The sequence below is a fragment of the Protopterus annectens genome, chromosome 16.part0 (assembly GCF_019279795.1).
Source record: "Protopterus annectens isolate FY-2018-M chromosome 16.part0, PAN1.0, whole genome shotgun sequence".
Lineage (NCBI taxonomy): Eukaryota > Metazoa > Chordata > Ceratodontiformes > Protopteridae > Protopterus > Protopterus annectens.
In genome coordinates, this window is record NC_056750.1 from 210,679,048 (window position 1) to 210,703,593 (window position 24,546).

The window sequence follows — 24,546 nt, forward strand, 5'->3', positions numbered from 1 at the left end:
TTTCTGGTGTCAGTTGCTGTTTACAGCATGCAGATTTTGTCTAATGTGGGACACAAACATAACTTTCCTATGGGGTGCTTAACATGTGCGGAATTCTAACAGTTAATTCGCCTAATGGTATTCTTTGTAGTTTCAATCAGAACTTATGTGGTTGCGATAATACGTAAGTACCCAAAATTATTATTTTCCTGGTAATAACATGGGCTTTGCACTTAAAAATTGATATTTTTGAACTGTGGCGTTGGAGAAAATTTTGAGAATTCCATGGACTGTAAGAAGTTAGAGTCAGTAAATTCTTAATGAGATAAACCTAGACTCTTCACAAGAAGGTATGATAGCAAAATTAAAACTCAGTTACTTTGGCCATATGAAGCAAAGACAGAATTCCTAAAGAAGATACTGATGCTGGAAAAGATTGAAGGTAAAAGAAGAAAAGGCAGCAAAGGCTAAGATGAAGTAATGGATATGAATTTGCAAAAAGTAAAAAAAACAGTTGTTAACAGATTGTCCTAATGTCTACGACTTGTTGAAGAGTTGGACTTAACTAAAAGACCAAACAATTAGAAGAAATGCAAACACAGTACTTTTGTTTTATTTTGTTGTTGTTGCCTAAAGCTGAACAACATGTATGGACTAAACTTTGTAAGTGTAAGAACTTGTTTTCTACATACTCTGACTTGACTGCTTAACATATTCTGAGTCTATAGTGGGTCATGCATTTTAGCCTCAAATATCATGCCAGTGCTAAAAATACCCCTTACTATCAACTTCCTCAATCTGTACTGGTATCGTTATAAACCACTGAGCTAAACATTGCTGAATGACATTTAGCCAAATAAAAATCTTTGAGAAACAAATCATTAAGAGGGGGTAACTGATTTATTTTACTCCAGGGCCTAGTGTGATCTAGAGGTATTATTATTATTATTATTATTATTATTATTATTATTATTGTGTGTGTGTGTGTGTGTGTGTGTGTGTGTGTGTGTGTGTGTGTGTGTGTGTGTGTGTGTGTGTGTGTGTGTGTGTGAGAGTGTGTGTGTGACTGTGTGTGTGTGTGTGTGTACTCAGCAGTGGTTCTTGACTTGTATGTGTTACTTGCCAAGATAGCCTCTGACCACCGCAGTCGTGAACTGGCTACAGCAAATACAGTACTTCATCTTTGAGATGTCACACCAAAACACCTCCCCAACATTCTGACCATCTACATGTGAGGTAGTTTTACATTTTTTTAAGGTTCCTACTTGTGCTTCTCATTCAAATATATGTGTGTGTATATATATATATATATATATATATATATATATATATATATATATATATATATTTAAAAATAAGGTATCTGAATTATACTCCTTATTTCATCCTTTTTTGTCAGATGTTTTGGTTCCCCCAATGATGGACAACTGCACCCAGGTCCTATCCTCATCCCCTGTATTTCCAAGACCCAGCGTAACCTCTCCTGTGCTACCCCTGAGCCATGTCCAGAGCCTGGGAGGATTAAGGCTCTTAGAACAGTATCACACTGCTGCAAGAGAGTGTTTTTCCTTAATTTTTGCAATGCTTACATGCACCCATCACATGTTAGGATCGGCAGATAGTAGACTCTGTGCATCTCGACTACACCTTTGCATACACCTCAGCCACAGCCCTGGCACACCAGCAGACAACACTTCATGCAAGTCCCTAGCCTCTGCCAGGGGATCTGCATGATGGTACATCCAATAGACATGCGCATCTTCCCTGGTTCTGTTGCATTATCTCTTTTCAGAGAAGTAACTTTATTTGCAACACTTTCCTCCATAAATATCTTTCTGAGCAGTTTCTCCTTTCATTTCTGCTGCTCTTTCATGTTTAGCTGACTTCTCCCTGAAATAATTGCTACTCAGAGAGTATCAAGATTCTGAAATTCTTCTGTACGTACAGATTATCTGTCTCATCATTCATATTCTCTGCAGGCTTTCTCAATTCAGCTAATAGATAGCACTACCTTTAGTACCTTCCATCAGCCATTTTCTCCATTCTAACCTACGCTGTATTTCTTTTTCTGTTTTTTTGCCTTAATTTTACTTAAAAAAGAACAAAATGTGCATGAGTAAAAGAGTGAAATGAAATGATAATAAGAAAGCAAATGTATTGGGGTCTGATGAGTAAACAGACAGCAGGATCATTTCCCAAAAAGAGGAAATGTAAACATATCAATAATCCATCCACCCACATGGCAACTGCTAGTTGAAAAATACATATGAGTAGGCACGGACATTTTCATTTCCAATCTTTCCTTACTTAAGTGTGTCAAGTCTGTTGTTATAATGCACTTATATTAGAAGGTGATCTCTCCTAGCTCTAAGATGACTACCCATCTGACATATCCCACACAACACTGCATGTACGCTCAACAGCAGAATGGAAACCCCTGCTGGGATGTGACATGTCACTGTTATTCAACCAGTGTCCCTCGCAGCTGCTGTGATTTAGACATACAGCTATGGGTTCTGCTCTCAGCTTCAGCAATGCTTTTTCTAGATTCAGTGACTTTCTTCATAAAGTTAGAGATGTTTAAGGATATGTACACCATTAAACATCTTCAGGTAAGCCAATTAAGCCTTTTCAAACACTCCTCATCACAAGATATATAAAATACCATTTTTTCTGATAAAAATAAGAAAGTGCTCCTCTTTTGGACCTTCTGTTGTGATTTATAGACTAGTGCCATAATTTTGAAGGGTCTAAGGCTGATAAGGATGGCAATCAGCCATCCATAGCTAATGTTTTCATTCTTCAGATCAAAATCTCATATGTCAAAACTCATAATGGGCCATTATGCATAGCAAACTTACAATGATATACTGATTACCGTATCAGAAACTGGTTCATTAATAAATGTAACAGTATTTACTATGATGGATTTGTTGTGTCCCCTTTTAGATGAGGCTCTGTTTTTTTGTTTTTTTTTTTTTCTTGCATTTCCAAAATGTTGTATATTAGTTTTTTTTCCCCCACAGTATCAGTAGTCTCCAAGGTCACTCTGTCAGACTGATAGCATGAAGCAACAGTCCAGAGTAAGTTGCTGCATAAGGCTGACTTCAAAAAGTGAATAACATGGAAGTACTGATTTCTAGAACCTTCTGAGTATTCTTCCACATGACACAGTTCCTACATTCCTTTAACCATTTAACATACCCTGATAATGAGCATTTTACACCTGAGAAATAGCATTCTGGAGTGATACCTGGATATGAATCCATATTGTGCTGTATTCGGAACACTATAACATTCCTTTGCTGTGCTCCTACTATTATAGCTTTCACTTTTTCTGAATCTGTAACAATATGAAGTGAGTTATGCACCTACAATATTGTGTCATGCATAGTAATAATGTACATGTTTCAATGATAAAAAAACTAGAAGACTCATTAGGAAAACAGCCAACCTTTCTCAACACTTAAATAGTGCACACATTGTTATAATGGGCTTTATTTTTGAAAAAAAATAACCACTTTTTAACAGGGATTACCTTCTGCATATGCCTTTTTGGTGAACCCATTACCACTTTGGAATTTATTTCATCGGCAAGACCATATGCATACATCTTTTTGGTGAACTCATTGCCAATACATTGTCCATCCAGTGGCACAAGTGAAAAAACTAAGTGTATTAAATATCCATCCTAGGCAAAACCAGAAACATTATCAACTGCATGGCCTGTGGCTATTACCAGTGGCCATCAACAGTTAGCACATAGCCTGGGAGAGTTATCAAGTTCAGAAATGGACCCTAACGACAGTTTCCTTTACTAGTCCTCGTTGTGTCGTTATGGATGCTACATTTGAATAACCCATTTAAGTGTGTTGTCACATATTTAGTCTAGAAACTTTAAAATGTAACTGTTTGTAATGTTCAAAACAAAGTAAGGAGTGGTCTGCATCCAGCCCTTTTTTGTTTCTCTTTTGTTTTTTTTTTTTATGTTTTTTTTTAAATTCAAGTTTGGTGTCCTGGTTTTTATCTCCCAGTTTCATTTTTTAGAAAAAGAGAGTAAAATGAATACAAATGACTGTAATTTTCAGTCTTTCTCTAGCACTAGCTCTCTAGGATGAACATGTCCCAATGTTCTTGACCATGGCAGCTGCCTCTGGAATCTGGCGGAAGAGGTTGCGTAGCGTCTCCAACTCTTGGGTCAACTGCTCAATTTTGTTGCGGAGCCTTTCATTCTCAGCCATGTATTCTAATGCCTTTTGCTGTGTCTCCAGATTTCGCCTCTTTGCTTTGTCTCGACTCTTCCTTACTGCAATGTTGTTTCGTTCTCTGCGCAGGCGGTATTCTATGCTATCTTTGTTCATTACCTTTTTAGATTTCGAGTGCTGCATAGAATTGGCAGAATCTTTTAAAAGGGGATTGCAAGAAGGACTCCCAGATGACAGCGGACCCTGAAAATGAATCAAAAAAATGTTTTGTTAGTTTATTCCTGCTGCACATACATACTGAATTACCCACCTTGATATACTATGCACCATTATTATTTTTCTAACATCACAGTCTGCCAAAAATAGCAAAAACTTTAACAGAAAATAATTAATTAATGACTTCAAAGCCTCACTATCATGACAGGCTAAGTGGCATCTTTTTGTCTTAGATAAAAAATCAGGCTGGTAAAGATGCCAGTCAACAAATTATTAAAAAAGTGAATCTGCCAGTATAAAAATTTTGTATGAAAAAAGGATTCTGTGAGGGCCTGGTGTATTTTAATATTAGATGTTACAGTTTATAATTATGCTGCATTATATTTTCATATGGTGGAGAGACCATGGACTACTTTCTCAGGAGGCAGAGTCATACATAAACATATTAATACTTATTTATTATTTAACATTTGTTAAGTGGGAAAGTCCGACTTGGAACAAAGCCAATTTTCAGAGGAGGCCCTGCGAGAAACAGTCCAGATGCATGTCTTTGTAACATGGGAGGAAACCAGAGCACCTGGAAGAAACCCACATGAAGACATGGAGGACATGCATGATGCACACTTCACACAGAAGGCACCCCAGCTGAGAACCGAAGTGGAGAACCACTTGCTGTGAGGCGATAATGCTACCGCTGCACCACTGCACCATCCAGTTTATTATTTAAAAATCTGCCATTTTATTATTTATGCACTTGAATTTATAAAACTCTAATGTCTGTAATCTGTGATTGTGAAAAGCTTTGCATTGTGGTTAACTACTAAACTGCTTCTCTTCCTCAGACTGTCTTTGTCATTCATCCCTTTGCCTTTTTTTTCTCTCTGTGATTCATATACAGGTCTTAAGATTGATCTGTGCCGTGAAAAATCATATCCTGAATAAATTGCTTGGCCTATTTGTACTCAAGTGGACTAGAAATGACCTAACATGTGCTTTTAATGAATCCAAGAGTTCAATATTATGGTCTTTCAGCATTTTGATCCTTGGATATGATGGCTTCTGAATTATGATTTTCCTGTGGAGGTCCAGTTCAGCTTATATTGTATTTTCAATCATTTTATTTTGTACTGTCAAAATAAACAAAGTTTATTAATCAGATAAATTTGTTTTATCATCTTTGTGGTTAAATATCAGTGATCTGCCTTCTTGATAAAACATGTGATTTCATCTACTATTGCCATTGTCAATTGTGTAAACTATTGAAGTACTTTTCCCATCCGTTGTTTTCCACAGATCCATAATGTTGAGTGTCCACCAAGCTAACTAGTATTGCTCTTGAGTAAACCTCCCTTCCTCCATATTGTCTCTTGATCATTTTCCCAGCCTTCCCATTGGCTTGGCATCCTCAAAGCACTCTGAGAGGGTCCTGAATTAATTGTGCTCCATCATTGTCAGATACAAGTTTATTTTATTGTTTTCTAATTCAGTTAACTGTATTAGAGTGTTACTGCTTCATTTTTGCATTATTTGTTGATTTTGCACTTTAAATTATTTAAACGTCCCTTATATTGTACTTTTTGTGGATTGTTGAGATCTGCACTTTTGAGAAACTTTCCGGGCAGAGTTGTTGTGTAATTTTCTACTTTGTATTTGTTGCTGGTACTTAATTGTTGTTGCATTTATACACTTTTGGCCCAGCAAGACTACCCTTTTACTCGGTTGCGTGGCATGAAACTAGTTTTCATAAGGATAAGCAGCACACCAGGTGCTTAGGGGTAAATACTCTGTTACTACTCATCAGTCCTGCAACAACTTACTGACCATCTAAATAGGGTCAGAAACTATGGACATTAACTTTCCTGCTATTTTTGCAGCCAGCTTGTTGGATATGGGTGTTCCGAGGCAATGCAGGCAATTGCCTTATCTTTACTGACAACTAGATTATTCATAAACACACTGATAATGTATGTGGGAGAGGTACTTATGCAATGTCACTGGAGGCAAAGCTCTTACTCACAAATACACACAATGCCAAGCAAGTTGTCAGAAATGCACAAATCACACCTACGTCACACAGTATGGATTAGACACACAGATCCACATATTCTGAGGCTCTTCAAAGGTAATCTTTCTAACCCCAGAGACTCCCAAGATATGGCAAATACACCTCACTCACCTACACTACTCCAAACCAACACATACCACAACAGATACAACCACACCATATGCAGACTCAGCTTCAAAGCATATGAGGCAAGTGACCACACGACCCAATGTTTTAGTCATAATAGACTCCACTATGAGACACACATATGCCCCACTCACCCGGCTGAATCAGGAGAAAGTCATGATCAGTTGTCCATCAGGGGCCAGGATCCTTACCAGATCACTCATACACTCAAGTGCCAGTATGATTCTATCATAGTCCATGTGGGTTCAAATGACCTGAGGCATACCTCACTGGACTATATGAAAAGAGACATTATGGAGCTCTCTGAATATGTGCCACAGACAGGTACATGCCTTGCACTGAGCAGCATTTTACATTCAACAAGGATGATGCCACAATATGAACAGAAGATTATCTTTAATGATCGGCTTAGCTTCCAAGTCGTTTGTCAGCATGGGACAATATGGTCGACCACATTGCTTTGCAAAGGATGGTCTGCACCTGTCCCCTTTAGGATTTTGAATATTGGCTAATATATTTCCTCACCACAGTACCTTCAAAACCAACCCAAAGGAATCTAATGGCATTACTGCTCAATGTCAGTAATTCCACTCCCTCCAAGCTCTTCTCACCCTGGAGAATGCAGACATATGTGCTGTTAGCGACACATGGTTTAAAACTGGGGAGAGAAATCCAGCAGTACAATGCTACAATGTCTTCCACACATTTAGGCCAGCTACTGCACAGACAGGGACTAAAAGTGGAGGTGTCTCAATCTACATCAATAACACCGTCACCTCAAGGCTGGTCAAACAGGACAATGAGCTTGAGCTTCTCCATGTCCAGATTACCATAGGCAAAGTCCCATACCATGCCATATCCTTGCTTGCTATAGGTCCCTCTCTATGACCCAAGAAACCCATAACTCATACTTAAACTTACTGGAGACATTCACATTTCAATGAAATACCATGTTCAAGGGTGACTTTAACTACCCCAATTCAAATTGGGAATCATACATGGCCCCAAACCTGCAGGCCCAAAGATTCCTGAATTTTATATAAACTAAAACCCTTGACCAGATAGTCCACATGCCCGGAGGAAACACACTGGACCTGGTCATCATTAACATGGGAGAATGATGTAGCCCCCTAGTGTAATGTCCTCTCCGGTAAAGTTAACCAAAAATCTGTCTCCTTTGAAATAAAAATAAAACCTGTGACCCCAGGTAATCCTGTAACATTTAGAAACTATTTGAAGGCAAACTTCGTATTATTAAGTGACAACCTGTCAAAATTTCAAGCCCCCCCCCCCAAACCCTGAGAATACAGTTGTCTCTGCATAATTGTCCAGAGATATTCTATACAATCAAGTTAACAAATGCATAGATAGCTGTACCTATGAGAAAAAAGCTCAGAATAAACTCAAAAAACAAGCCACGATTGTGGAAGTCAGACATCAACAGGCTGTGTAACAGAAGGATAAAGGACATAGTAAAAGTCAGGAAATACAATGCCCAGCAGAATAAAAACTCTCTCATCAATCTAAGGAAGTAACTCAATGTGTAGATCAGGTCTACCAAAGCCAATTTTGAGAAAATAGCCTCCCAGGCCAAGGACAACCACAAGGCATTTGTTAGTTATCTCTGTAACCTCAAAGGCTGCACACAACTCTGTGCAGGCTAATTGTGAATGAAACCACCTAGATGGAGCCAAAGATGTAGCAAATCTACTGGCAGACAAATTCAGTTCCAATCTTACCCTGCAAGTCAACCCTCAAGAAATACCATCAAACATAACCCTCTGACCCATCACTATGGAACAGGTCCTAACTGCACTCTCCATGGCCAAGAACACTGCATAAACAGGCACAGATAATATCCCAGGATACCTCCTAAATAGCATGAAACATAACCTATCAGGCCCACAGGAGTCACCATTTATCCCTAGCCACCAGTCATCCATCATGCATGCAAATGGAGAACTGCAACAGTCATTCATACAGACCCCAGAAACTATAAATTTATTAGTCTGACTAATCTGGAAAACTTCTGGAGCATTTCTCCCCGGGCCTCCACTGAAAACAGGATCTGTGGAACCTAGTTGGACTTTCCCGGTCAACAAATGTTAAATAAATAAATAATCTCATATGCAAAGCCATGGAAACATTTTTATGAAAGTGATTAATAATACATTGGAAATCTCCAGACACTGGATCCATCCCAGTTCTGTTTTGTCAAGGGAATATCATGCCTACTGAATCTGGTAGACTTCTTTGAGAAGTTTACCAGGGTAATGCATAACAGCAAAGTGATGCATACTGCCTACCTTGACCAAGACAAGGCATTTAACACAATACCTCACTTGTGCATTTTAAACAAACTCACAGTATTAGGCATAAACCCCTATGCTACAGACTAAACTGTCAGTTGGCTCTCTTATAGGACCCAGGAAGTTAAGATAGGGGAGTCTACCTCCTCAAACAGACCTGTCACTAGTGGAATCCTTTGGGGCTCAGTGCTGTGTCCTCTGCTTTTTGGCATCTACTTCTTGGAAGTCAAGACCAACATCAAGGGCCCCTGGTTACTCAAGGGTGCAGATGATTGCAGTAATAGCATCCCCCACAGCAATTATATTCTCCAGGAAGGGCTAATACAGACAAATAACTGATGTCACAGACGCAGTATAAAACTCAGTGCCAAGAAATAAATAATAGTACCCTTTGGGAAAGTGGCTACCCCAGGAAACTACCTCATTGATAACACAGTCCTAAGATTAGACACAGTAATTAGGCATTTGGGAACATATGTAGGCAATAATCTGTCTTTTGACCAAGATGTGTCTAAGTTAGTAAGGGAATCATTCTATGTTGCTCAATTTATAAGCAATGGTATGGTGTCTAGGTCCAAGGATATCATCATTCCACTGTACTCAGCCTTTCTCTGACCCATCACTGAGTACAATACCCACTTCTATATGTATTTGACCAGACATATTCAACAAATAGAATGTCCACAGAGGTTCATCACAAAAAGAATACAGGGAGTTAATATGACTTATGCAAATCACTTCAAAGCCCTATCCCTATACTCTCTCTCTTTCAAACTGCTAAGGGGTGATTTACGCCTGGCATACAAAGCATCCTGGGATCCAGCTCTGATGGACCACTTGCATATCCATAAAACAAACAGCATTAGAGCTATCCAATCAAAGGGCTTAGACCTTGCTTGTAACATAAGTTGGACATGTTGGAGGGACAGGTATGTGTCTCAGAGAATACCCCTTCTCTGGAACAGCCTCTCCATACCCTGTTCAAGTATAACCTAGACCTTGACCAGTGGATGAGAAATTGGAAATTCACCCCCAAGTCTGTCAGCTATGTCTCTAATGGATAGAGACAATCTGTAGATGTTTGACCATACATATCCTAGCTTAAACATGCCTCTAGAGCTCAAAACTTGTTGGATACATTTGGGATGCATTTTAATTTGTTAGGTGCTAACAAAAGATACAGAACATCAGGTGCCTCCCTTATATTTAATATGCAGAAATAAAATAAAAATTACATTTAGTATAATGATATTTTTCCTTAGAAATCCAGAATCTAGTCATTAGTATTTATTTCTTCATTTTTTTCTACAGTGATGCACTGGAAAGTGAAAAACATAGGTACTGAATAATGACTCGGTACATAAAAAAGTGTGTGATAGTGAAAATACTTTTGGAATAAAGCAGCTTATAGCAAGGCATTAGACCTCCTCATAATCTCATGATAAAAACAGACAATCTCTCTCCCGTGACAGAACATCAGGAAGTTTTGATTAAGAAAAAAATGAAAAAAAGAAAAAACATTCTCATCTAAAGGCACTACAAACAAATGTTACATTCTCAAGCGTTACCTATGACAACAGCCCACACAACAAACATGGAGAAGATTAGGGTAGGTGATGATTACCTTGGGTAGGGAACACTGAACAAAAGGAAGGAAGTGTTAGGAGGATGGAGAGAGCCCTAGAAGGAACATCAAATTTATGCCAGGGACAAGATCCATCTTAGAAGAGACAGTGGTGCTTTGAAATGGGTTGGAGAAGTACAGCTTAATGACTGTACCTTTAAACTAAGATGGAAGGGAAAGTTCATTTCACAGATACATAAGAGGAGGAGGGAGTCAGGCAGGACAAAGAAGATAAAAGGAAAAACTCAGCACAGCAGATGCAGAAAATGAATAACACAAATCATGGCTGAGAAATTTTCCCATGTAATATAAGGATTTGTGATACAGATATGGAGGCAATGATTCCATGGAGGATAGATATTATTGATATCACTAAAACACGGGCTAGTTACAAAGGGAAGTGACACTGATGTGTCCAGGTACAGGTTGTTCAGCAGTTACAGAGAAAAGAGAAATGGAGTAACAATTGACAAAATGGATGACATAATTTACAAAATGGATGACATCAGAGGTTTGTGAACAATTTTATTGAACAACAGTGCAAAACAAACTTTTTCCCATAGCATCACTTGAACATGAAAAATACAGAAAACAAGTCACAGCAACAAGTTAATCATTAGCTATGTATATTTCTGTATATTGATATCTATATGTATATGTGTATCCAGGTCTACTTTAGAACAACGAAATGCTACTTACCTGAAACCCATATCACCGAGACGAAAAAAAAACAGCACCAACACACCGACTTTCCAGAACACTGACTAACCACTCCAATAAGTAACCGCTCTGCTATCCAACACAAACACATAAATAGAAGAAAACCAAACCCACCCATGTGGGAGGCTGCGCCCCCAACACCCCCTCTAACTAAATATATCAACTCCAAGATCGCACTACTGTGGGGGTAAGGGACAAAGTTCACCAGGATGGCCAAGTGGTTACTTACCTGGAGTGGTTAGTAGGTGTTCTGGGATGTTGGTATGTTGGTGCTGTCGGTGTTTTGATCTTGGTGATATGGGTTTCAGGTAAGCGGCATTTTGTTGTTGTAAAGTAGACCCATATAGCCATATCTATATAATCATTTATTGTATCTCTATCTATAATTATTGTTAGGCAAAATCCCCTGTGCTCTTCTGCTCATGTGTGCTAACTGTACCCCTGGTCCTACATTGCCTTGCTAAAATCCCTCTCCCTAAAAGTACCATTATACAGGTAACATGTATCTACAAGCTAGTGACTGTTTACTGCTTTCTTTTGCTTTTCTTAATTTAACCAATCACAAAACACAATTTTTTCTATATCCTAACAATAGTAACATCTTAATTAGACTATTTCAAATACAATGCATGGCTAAAAGTGCTATTATGAATAAAAGATATCTCAACAAAACAAAAACATGGACCAAAAATCATCAAGATGTCATAGTACTTTGGCACTCTTCTATAGAAATGTGTTCCTTCAAATGTCTTCCTGTAACAATGCACATCTTTGGAAATGTTAGCAAGAACATTGCTCAAATATTGAAACATCAGCACTGTGAGAGTGTTTGAAAAAGAATAACTAGTACAATGCCACAGCATTCAAATTATGTTTCTTACTATAATTACCCAGAGTCAAGAATTTTATAAGTAAGGGGGGAAATAACAGATCTAACTGCCCAGCTTGCGGCCCAGTGTATTCTGTTCCACAGCCTATGACTGTCTGGATATTTTCAAAAGATGTCAAAGCAATCTACTTCAGATAGTCAATACCTCCACCAGCTGTCTGATCCCCTGCCCTTCTTACCACACACAATTAGGGAAAGTCGCCAAAAATGTTGCCAAAATGCAATTTCTTGAAATGTGTAAGAGTCAGGGTAGGTGCTGATTTTAGCTACCAAATAAAAACTCATGTATTAATCCAGTCTTTTCAGTAATACCTGAGTGAAGAACTTGTTCCCATTTTATAAGATAATTACTGAAGATCTTAGATCCTAAGTTATCAGTAGCCCTATAAATGGCAGTGTATGTCTAGGAGCAGGATTACAGTTTGGGGGAGTTTAAGCAAGTAGATACATTGTCTGCAGCATGGTGGATGCACTTAATACTCAGAAGGTGGAGAATTATTTGCAATTCTGTTCTGCAGTGTATTACATACTCTGAAAAGGAGTGAAGTATATCCTAGAAATACAAAAAAATCTTCCCAATAAAAGATCTATTTTTCTGTCCATCAGAGACCAAAAATAATTTTTTGTCCACTTTATATAGTCATTTATCCTAGATTCTAACCCTTAAATAGGGTCTAGTGTTTAATATCTTAGAAATCTGAGCTTTTTGAAAAGCTTTGCCTCATGTCCCTCAGAATCCCAAATGTTACTATTCTTCATGCTGATACTGGTTAATGCGTATGGAATTTTTTTGGTTTGCAATGTAGAAAAAAAAAAGTTCCACCCTTCCAAGTAGGTGCCAGTAGAAGGATAAGGAATGAACAAGTATCAGTTTAAGCAAAACTTAATCTGGATGAGGGATGCAATGGGCATGGATAATATGGACCCCCTTTTTTTAGAGGCTCCAAGAGTGTAGCCATCCCAGACTAAGTTGAAAATAATGGTCTGAAGCTTAGACACAATCTTGTTCCATTGTAAGGAGTGGATCTGTTTGGTGAGGAAGAGGAATTTAGGTGACATGTACTTCTTAATAACCAATCTTTTGGCAAGAAAAAGTAATGAAGTCACTCTGATTATTTGTTTCATTTCTGAAATAATGTAATAGATGGTTGATTTATGCAATCAGGGAGTTAAAAAAGGAACCAATCAATATTTACAAGTATTAAGGGTGGCTGTCGCAGTTTATTCCAAAGCCTTGATAACTGTGATTTTGAAGAAGGACAACTAACATTAAAGTGGAAAAACACTGTTATAATCCAATTCACCTTCAGGCTAGAAAGTTAGTTTAAATGAATTAAATACCTTTAGTACTCTTTGGAGAGTAGAAGTAAGAGAGCCACAAGAAATAGTCACCCACATACCATATGTTAACCACTACCTTACTGTCCAGGAACGTAAACCTCCAATCTGAGTTGTGCTGTTTGATAAAAAGGCTTAGAGATTCAACTGAAAAAAATAAATTAATAAACATAGACACAGTGACAACCTTTACATGTATTGCTTCTAAGTCGGAATTGATTGCAATGTCAGCTCTTTATAAGAATTTGTGATAAATGTTGTGGATACAGAAACTAACTGGTCTATAGCAAAACTTTGAAGAAGTAAAACGTTGAACATTAAAACATTGAACCCACAACATCGAATGATGAAAATAGCAAAGCCCCGGAACATCAAAATCTTACCTAGAGCAAGATTTCGGTGGGCCGTTCTGTGGCTTCACTATTTCCTCCACTGTGGTGCGAGAGTTACGGACCTTAGGGTTAGGGTGCCGGTTAAGGTAAGTTAGTAATGTATGTATGGTGTAGTGTAGGGTTGGGTTTCATTTTGGAATTTCAGATATATGATATAGACCTGAAACTAATACCATGTGATCACATAGGATGGGAGAGTAAGGATAAACCATAGAAAATCCTGTTATACATTGAAAAAAGACTAACTGAAGTCAATGAAAAAAGCTGCTGCAAGATGATGTTGAGTTTAACAAATTTGCCGGATGTTTTTACGAGACTTAACAGATTTTCATAAAACTTTGCTGAGAAACCTTCACAAGATTATGGATACAACCCTCAAGCCTATCATCCAGGATCCTAGCAAAGATCCGGGTTTCAATCAGAAGGAGGGAAATGTTCTATATTTACCTGAGTATGTATTACCCTGTTTGGGGAGCAGGCCAGCCAGGAGGAATGGGGTAATGCACCTGGCCTCACAGTCATCATATAATTTCAGGAGGAATCATACTAACTCCTTTCCAACATGTTTATAGAAATAAGTTAAGATGCAGTGTGGCCTAGGATCTTTCCCTGACCTTAATGAACTCACAGTCTGTCAGAACTCTCCTTTAGTAATCAGTTTATTGAGACTGGTCATTGTTTCCCAGTTAAATGTTGGACATACTACACTGGTAAAGACAGTATAGCCCTCATCTGTTCTCTTCCACAGTGACGTAAATAAAGGTTTGTGGAGAAAAAGGTCATAACCCTATTGATGTCTTCAGCAGAATATTTAGCAACTTCCTGAGTGCCACAGAGATAACTAACATTTTCCAAAGATCATCCTTCATTTTAATGATGTATGAGACATTTGCGGGATTTGAGATGGTGAACTTAAAACAACCTCTCACAGTTTTCATGGCTAGATGCTTGGTACGTTTTTAGTTGATTATATATGTAAACCAAGTTGCTTTTTATGTGCATATTCTAATTTTAGCATCCCTAAGTCCCTGATTTTAGGTTGAGTAACACTTTGCCTGACTTTTTCTTTCTCTCCCAAAGGATGTTGCCCTTACTATGTGTTTCAATGCCTCCAATTTGGCCATCATGGCCATTTCCATAGTCTTTTGCCCTCCCAAAAATTGAGAAATTCAGGTTCTTAAAGATTATCCGCTACTCTCTTCAGCAACAGTAATTGGATGAGTTTCCTTCCAATCTCATCCAATTTTTGGAAGTTTAGAGTCATTGTAATGTGATCCAAAAGGACAGTGGAACATACATCTATCACATCAAAATAATCATGTAAACATGAGCTTACCAAGTAAAGGTCTGTACAACTGACCAACGTTGTCGCTGAGGCATAAAAAAGCAAACTCTGTTTCATATTGGTTGCTGAACTTTCTGGGAGTTCACCAAGGTGAACTAAATTCAGATTGGCCTAGTGTTTATTCAGAAATTCCCTTTCTGATGAAATTTTATATAAAGATGTTTTTGAAACTATGTTAAAATCTCCCTCAGGTATCACTGGATAATGTCTGCCTTCCTTCCCCTCCAAGGAATCAAATATAGGAGGATAATCTATATTTCAGGCATATGCATTCCCAAGCGCTGTTACTCCATTTCAAGTAGATACATTAGCAAAGTACAGTCTATCTGATCAGTCTGGAGTTTCTTTCAGTTTGGTCCAATTTAACAATGCATGAAATAATTTTATTTTTCTACCTTTAGTCAAAGTAGCAGATGAATGCAGTCACATCCCCTTTCAGTAATAGATATAGTTTGTAGTTAAAACCTTTTTTTGTAAAAAAACTATTTTAATGTTCACAATCCATTATTTATTATAAGTATTTGTTTAATATGGGCATTCAAGTCTCTAACAATCCCATGTCATCATTTTAATCTGACAATGATAAGATTTCTGTACATTACAAATTGGGCTAATGAAGATGAAGTTCTGGAAAATATTTGTAAGTGAACTAAAATCAGAAAAACTGTGTGGAAGTTTAAAGCTTAGGGCCCTCTGAAGTACACCTATAGTGGTGGGCAGGAAAGCCTGTAGACAATGCACAAACAGCAGTCACAAATCCATCCATCCACAACCCCTTTTTTCCCATTTTTACACATGGGGCTGGGGTGTCACTTAAACAGTGGCAATCATCTAGAGCCAAAGTTTACACCACCAGGTGGCTAGCCCTGCCATGATATTTCATCCATGCCACACACACACACGCTCACACCTATGGCCAGTTTAAAGTGCCCAAGCCACCTACTGCATCTCTTTGGAATGTGGGAGGAAACTAGAGCACCTGGAGGAAACCCACACGAGCACAGGGAGAACATGCAGATTATACAGAAGGCACCCCAGCAAAGAATCGAACCAGGGAACCAGGGAGGAAAACATTTGAGGACAAGAACCTTCTATCTAATGTTGTTGTGCACAGATGCATACTACACAATGGGAGTCATAAAATTTAAGAAAATGTCATTAAAAATCTTTAATATCTCAAAAACATGCTTTCTTACACCCACCAAACCAACCATTGTGTCTTAAGTAGATGAGTTAGGTAAACAGCTAGAAACCAAAACTGCACTAGCCAAATTTGATAACTAATAGTGTTTCTTAAAAAAAATTGCAATAAAAGTGATATTCTGCCTTTATTACTTTGCAGTACTGTGGTCGTTGTTAATCTTGTAGGCAGACTCAGTCAGTACTGAGAACACTATGTAACTTGCCCTCTTAGGTGACATCACTGGACAATGGTGCCCCAATTAACTGAAAATGTAGGGTCAAGCAAAGGCTGAATATCAAAATACTTTATTCTGGTAAAAGCAACAAAATCACAAAGCTTTTGGGAATAACCCTTCCTCAGTGTGTAATACAAAATTTCAGAGCACTCATTTAAATCTCTGACCCTAATTTCAAAGCACTCATTTAAATCTCTGACCCTAATCACATGACACAGCCCAATTAAACAATTAAAAATAAAATAAGATTTCATTCATAAAATAATATAGAAATTCTTACATATTCTAGATAAAAAGTAATGTTACATATAAAAAATCATAAGACGAATGTGTGTGTGTGTGTGTGTGTGTGTATATGGGTTCCATACACTAGATCAAATTTTCACTAATTCGAAATAGTGCATGGAATGCTCACTGCAGCAAAAGTGCACTTAATCGAAAGTGCACTTACGCAAGGTTCAGTACAACGAACGAATGTTGTACTGAACTTCTGTGCAGTACTCACGGACCTTAGGGTTAGGGCACGGGTCATAGTGAGAGGATAGCCCGTAGGGCTATCCCCTTACCATGACCCATGCCCTAACCCTAAGGTCCGTGACGACTGCAGAGCAGTGAAGGACATAGCAATGTCCTCCACTATGGTGCGATAGTCACGAACTTTAGGTTAGGGCATGGGTTAGGGTAAGGGGAAAGCTTTACTTACTACCCCCTTACACTAACCCGTGCCCTAACCCTAAGGTCCATGACTATCGCACCATAGTGGAGGACATAGCTTGTTTTTTATGTCCTCCACTGTGCTGCGATGTTTTCGGTAAGTGCACTTACGTAAAAGTTCACTTTCATTAAAGTGAACTTTTGCAGAAGTGAGTCTTCCTATTACAAGTTCAAAGTAGTGAACTTTCGTTCTTGTAATAGGAATCCATATATATATATATATATATATATATATATATATATATATATATATATATATATATATATATATATATACACACACACACATACTGTACATAATCTCACTTTAAAAATATTTGTCTCTTCTTTAAAATAGGTTTCACACTAACCGCTACGTTTGGACCTGGTGGACAGTCTGCTTCTAAAAGAGTTATCCATGAATATTCACCTACTTCCAAATCATTGTTTAAATCACCACCTCTTTGACCTTTATATTTTACATCTATTAGTCTAAAACTAAACTTGTGGTTATCCCCCCTTTTCTCTCATGTGTCTACCTAAAGCATTACTGTTCACTTCTCTACATATCTCTGATTTATTCTCAGTAACCCTAGCTTTCAAACTCCTTGTACATTTTCCTATATAAAAAGCCTTACATGCCACAAGCATGCCATATATACAATGGCAGTCGTATTGCAGGTAGCAAAGGGAACTTCCATTCTGAATTGAATCGAATGACGGCAGAGTTCAAACAAGGTGGGTATAATGGGATGTTACAACAAATAACACAGGAAGTTGTAAGTAAGAGAAATAGAGAGGTGTTGTTTGTTAATTTCGCCTAAAACACAATTTTTCTAGCATTTTTGTGTTCTAAAAAGCTTATTTTTTGCTGCAAATTGTACTTAATTTTCTGATTGCACTTGTTAAAGTTATTTTAGTCATTTTTGTGTTCAAATCATCTGTTTAACTGTTGTAGGCTACACACTCAAGTGCGCTACCCTTTTCTGAGCATTTAAAGTGGTTTACAGTAAAAGTTACTGTATTTTTGTGGGAAAAAAAAATATTCTTGTTTCCCGCCTTTTCTAAGTTGTCTAGTCCAGTTTTCAGGTTCTGCTGAATTCAGGGCTGTGGTACAAGTTCCTGTGTTGCCCATACCTTACTTGGATAGAAAGAAGTTTCTCTGTTCACCAGTGAGAGTGAGGAGCTTTGAGCAGCCTATCTGTCCCTGGAGGAGTGGTCTCAGCCCAGCAACTAGTAGTTTATTGGCCATTTTGTGCTAATTTCTATCTCTTTCATCTCTCAGCTATAAAACCCGCATTTGCACAGTTTTGCACTTGTATACAGCTCAGCAAGCTCCTCGTGGTGTCCTGCAGAGTCCTACAGCAGCAGAGTGACAAAAGAGAGACTTTGGATTGATTAAGTATCATTTATCTGCATTTTTTTGCTGTTGTTTGCTAATTTCACCTAAAATGCGATTTTTCTAGTGTTTTTGTGTTCTAAAAAGCTTATTTTTTGCTGCAAATTGTACTTAATTTTCTGATTGCACTTGTTAAAGTCGTTTTTTGTTGTTTTTGTGTTCAAATCATCTGTTTAACTGTTGTAGGCTACACACTCAAGTGTGCTAGCCTTTTCTGAGCATTTAAAGTGGTTTAGAGTAAAAGTGACTGTATTTTTGTGAAAAAAAAACAAAAAAAATATTCTTCTTTCCCACCTTTTCTAAGCTAGTCTAGTCCAGTTTTCAGGTTCTACTGAATTCAGGGCTGTGGTACAAGTTCCTGTGCTGCCCATACCTTATTTGGATTGAAGGAAGTTTCTCTGTTCACCAGTGAGAGTGGGGAGCTTTGAGCAGCCTATCTGTCCCTGGAGGAGTGGTCTCAGCCCAGCAGCTAGTAGTTTATTGGCCATTTTGGGCTAATTTCTATCTCTTTCATCTCCCTACTATAAAACCCGCATTTGCGCGGTTTTGTGCGGTTCGCGCCGGGCAGCACCGGTTAGGTAGTGTTAAACTATTCCCGGCTCCACAAAGTCTGATCTTCAATTTTTCCCTTGGAACTAGTCAAACTCTCAACTTAAGCACTCAAACCATTCCTTTTACAGTCCAGAACTTGCTCAAATCTCTTAATAAGCACTAATAAAAGCTAGCACTCCACCCCATATACTATACTATACAGAAGTACAAGGCTCTCTATTCGTCCCTACCGGACAATCAGTAAAACAGTTCACTTTATCTGTTCAGGCATGTCCAAAGGACAGTTTCAGCTGTACTCTCCAGTCCAGCTGGTGAATCTGGGCATCTTGAGGCAATGTTACAATGCCCTCATGTACACAGACAACCCTCTCCTCCTTCCAACAAACACAAATGTATACGAGAGATGCAACTATACAGCCAAACTGGAGGCCAAGCTCTCTCAACCCAAGACTGGAACAGTCAGTCATGAGGAGAAGGGAAACACTTGCACCACACCACCAGTTTCACACAGGCCAGTCATATCTGCACCAACAAACAACACACATAAATACACAAAAACATACTTGGAGGCTCTAAATAAAAATCTGCCAAAGCAGCAGAGACCTCCAAAGCAAAGATCCAAGCAACCTCCACCCCCCAACAACAACCACGTATCACATACTTTACAAAGTCAGTGTGCCACGCAATCACAGCCCTTAAGGCTAAATAACACACCCAATACACTAGTAATAGGTGACTCTATTGTCAGGTACACTGACGTCCCACTCACTAGACTGAACAAGGAGAAGGGTATTGTAAGCTGCCTGTCGGGTGCCAGGATCTGCCACATAACACAAGCACTCAGGTCACTCCAGAACAGGTACAAATATGACTCTATCATTGTCCATGTTGGTGTGAACGACCTGAGATGTACCTCCCTGGACTACATGAAAAGAGGCATAGAGGAGCTCTCTGGTTATGTAGCCCAGGCCGGTATGACCCTGGCCCTGAGTAGCATCTTGCCCTCACCAAGAATGATACCACAGTATAAAGATAAAATGATCAATTTTAACAAATGGCTAAGCTTTTGCTGTCGTTCAAAGGGGATCCAGTGTTTGTCAGCCTGGGATGACATGCTCAACAAGCCACATTGCTTTGCCAGAGACGGCTTGCACCTGTCGCCCTTAGGCTTTTGAATACTGGCCAAGGCTCTTGCCACCCCCGTAGTGCCTTTTTTAGGCAAGTCTCAAAAGATAAACCCACCTCCGTAAACATCACAAGAAACCAAAAACTGAGGGTAATGCTACTCAATGCCAGAAGTCTAAACCTCAAAATGCACGCACTCGAGGCACTCCTCAGTATGGAGAGAATCGATATCTGTGCAGTAACAGAAACCTGGTTCAAGGCTCCAGAGAGCACCCCAACACTACCAGGCTATAACTCATACCATACCTTTTGGCCCCAGAACCCGGACTGAAATACAAAAGGTGGGGATGTATCCATTTTCATCAAGGATACCCACACCTCCAGGTTAGTGGCACAGCACATGGCCTTGGACACCATCCATGTGAAACTAACAGTGGGCAAAGCTGCTTTTCAGATTGTAGCTTGCTACAGATCACCCACCTTGTCTCAGGACCCCCACTCAGCATTTCTGAGAACATTGGAAAATATGAAGGTCCTACCTAACACCATGATATTGGGTGATTTCAACTACCCAAACACTGACTGGGAAAACTATTCAAGTACTAACTCCTTTGCCCAACATTTTCTAGAGTTTATAAACTTAAATGCCCTGGAACAACTGGTTGCCACTCCCACAAGAAGTGACAACATATTGGACCTGATCATCACCAACATGGGGGATCAATGTTCCACACCAGAGGTAAACCCGTCACTGGTAAGATCAGACCATAAACTAATCACACTGGACATCCACATCCCGACCCCACCCCCAGTCAAGGAAACCATTGTGAAAAACTTTTCAAAAGCAAACTTCACACTTCTCAAGACCGAGGTGGAAAGTTTCAAAGCCCCCTTGCTAAAGGATAATGCTGCCCAAACTGCAGAATCCTTTACAAATGCATTCTATGAGCACCTACAGGAATGCATGGATCGAGCCATCCCAAGTAAAACCAAGACTCCCTCCTCAAAAAAGAGGAAACCAGTCTGGTGGACCCCGGCCATAAATAAACTATACAACAGAAGGAGGAAACTATTACATGATAGAGCAAAATCCCAAAAAGGGAAGGCATCCCTGATCAGTATTAGCAAGAAACTATGATCCCTCATAAAATCATCAAAGGCCAGCTTCAAAAGAAAAACTGCCAAAGACTCTAAAGATAATCACAAAGCCTTCTTTAGCTATGTCAAGAATCTAGGTGGCAACTCTCAGATCTGCTCTGAGCTAGTGCAAAATGGTAAAAAAATACATTGAACCAACTGACATTGCCAACATCCTGACTGACAGGTTCAGTGCAAACTTTACCCCCCCTCATCCCCAAAAGGGCCCGTGTCCATCCCAGAAGAATGTAGAACCCCAGACATCACAGACACACAGGTGAAAACAGCCCTCACCAAAGCCAAAAACACAGCATCAATGGGACCGGATGGTATCCCAGGCTGCGTCTTACACGCGCTCCAAAATGAACTAACCCCTCACCTAAATTCACTGTTCAAACTCAGCCTTACCACAGGCTATGTACCCAAAGAATGGCATACAGCTACAGTTATCCTGCTCCACAAAGGTGGTGCCACAATGGATCCTGGGAACTACCGCCCTATAAGCCTGACTAGCCTGGTCTGCAAAGCTATGGAGTGCATCATCATGGAACTCATTAACAGAGACATTGGGAACCTCCAGACACTGGACTCTTCCCAATTTGGCTTTGTTAAAGGCAGATCTTGCCTCCAAAACCTAGTTGACTTCTTTGAAACAGTTACCAAGGCCATAGATGAGGGGAAGGTATTCTACACAGCCTACCTGGACCTCGCAAAGGCATTGGACACCATCCCCCACTCTGGCATTATATATAAGCTTACCAGCTTGAACATTAACCCCTATGTCATGAAATGGGTTGCCAACTGGATCATGGATAGAACACACATAGTCAGAGTTGCGGGTGCCATGTCCGACTCTAAACCGGTTACAAGTGGTGTCCCACAGGGCTCATTCCTAGGACCCCTCCTGTTCAGTATATACTTCTCTGAGGTACAGGCAAGCACGGGAGGACTATGGCTGACCAAGTTCACAGATGATTGCAAACTGGGGGCCATAATCGACTCTCCGGCTGACACAGACATCCTCCAGAAGGGTCTCACGGAGACTAATACCTGGTGTCAGAACCATGGCCTCAAGCTAAATGCCAAAAAGTGCATAGTTATCCCTTTTGGGAAAAACAAAGTGCCCACGAACTACCACATAGGTGGTAATCCACTAAGTACGGAAGATGTAATTAGGGATCTGGGGACTCAAGTAGATAGCAACCTCTCCTTTGATAATCACATTGCCAAAGTGGTTAGAAAATCCTTCTATGTAGCCCACCTAATCATGAAAGGGTTCACATCTAGATCAAGAGAGGTTATTGTGCCCCTCTACTCATCGCTCATCAGGCCCATAATAGAGTACAATGCCCCATTTGGGATGTACCTTACTCGACACCTGCAACAGCTGGAAAGGCCACAGAAGTACCTCACCAAGAGGATCGCGGGCCTCAAACAAATGCCCTATGCAGCTCGACTAAAGAAACTCCAGCTCTACTTGGTTGCTTACTGCCTACTCAGTGGTGATCTCTGCCTGACGTACAAGGCCATGTCTAACCCGAAATTAATGGACATGCTCCACCTCAAGAAAACCAAATCTCTTAGAGCCACACACTCTAGGGATTTAAACCTCAGCACAACAATAAATAGGATATGCTTGAGGGATAGATTCCTGTCCCAGAGACTTCCCTCACTCTGGAATAGAGTCCCAATCTATGTTAACTAAAGCCCCTCACTGACTCTCTTGAAGAGAAATCTTGACGAGTGGATGGGAAATCGTAAATTTACCCCTGGGATTACTTCAGTGGCCCTGCTGGACAGAGGCTCAGGAAACTAATACAAAAGGGAGGTAAAAGCCAACACATTCTGGCTAGGCTTATAAATGCCTTTGGGCAGATAGCCTAGTACCCACCTATGAACCTATGGACCTATGAAAAGACACAGAAACCCCACTTCCCTGAATGTTATCTGGGACATAATGATAGCAACAGGAATGATAAGAATATGTATAGATGCATGCGGTATGTTACTACATATAAGAGAAGATCAAGAGGCATTACAAATATAATTATGAATAACTGTGGGATTCTTAAAAACCATGCCTGAGGCCTTAAAGATAGTGGGTGATAATCCATCTTTCTCATATCACACATGCCCTAATCTTAAATGAAGATTATGCTACAAAGATTTTGTTAAACAGAGATCTGAAATAAGTAAGAAACATGGAACAATTCCCTGCTATAGTTGTAAATGTTGTGATGACACTGAAACCAGTAATGAATTCATTCATCCTTGTACAGGTAGGAAATATTTGTTTAAATGTTTTGCTACCTGCAACACGATTGCCAGTGTATATATGGCATGCTGTGTGGCATGTACAGCTTTTTATATAGGAAAATGTACAAGGAGATTGAAAGATAGGATTACTGAGCATAAATCGGAGCTATGTAGACAAGTGAACAGTAATGCTTTAGGTAAACACATGAGAGAAAAGGGGGATAAGCAGAAGTTTAGTTTTAGAGTAATAGATATAAAATATAAAGGTAGAAGAGGTGGTGATTTAAACAATGATTTGGAAGTATGTGAATATTCGTGGATAACTCTTTTGGAAGTAGACCGTCCACCAGGTCTAAACATAGCGGTAAGTGTGAAACCTATCTTAAAGAAGAGACAAATGTTTTTAAAGTGAGATTATGTATGTATGTGTGTGTGTGTGTGTGTGTGTGTGTGTGTGTGTGTGTGTGTGTGTGTGTGTGTGTGTGTATATATATATATAGATATATAGATATATATAGATATATATATATATACACACACACACACACACACACACACACACACACACACACACATTCATCTTATGATTTTTTATATGTAACATTGCTTTTTATCTAGAATATGTAAGAATGTCTATATAGTTTTATGCATGAAATCTTATTTTATTTTTAATTGTTTAATTGGGCTGTGTCATGTGATTAGGGTCAGGGATTTAAATGAGTGCTTTGAAATGTTGTATTACACACTGAGGAAGGGTT

At 39.2% G+C, this 24,546-nt stretch overlaps 1 protein-coding gene across 1 annotated transcript in view; it reads right to left on the bottom strand.

Annotated features, from left to right (window-relative positions):
* Nucleotides 1–3,457: 3,457 nt before the first annotated feature.
* CEBPE (CCAAT enhancer binding protein epsilon) overlaps nucleotides 3,458–24,546 on the bottom strand; it is a 91,194-nt gene continuing 70,105 nt past the window's right edge. Inside the window, exon 2 of the mRNA XM_044057875.1 lies at nucleotides 3,458–4,427. Within this exon, the coding sequence (XP_043913810.1) occupies nucleotides 4,089–4,427 (339 nt within the window). The 3' untranslated portion in view covers nucleotides 3,458–4,088. The remainder of the gene's footprint in view (nucleotides 4,428–24,546) is intronic.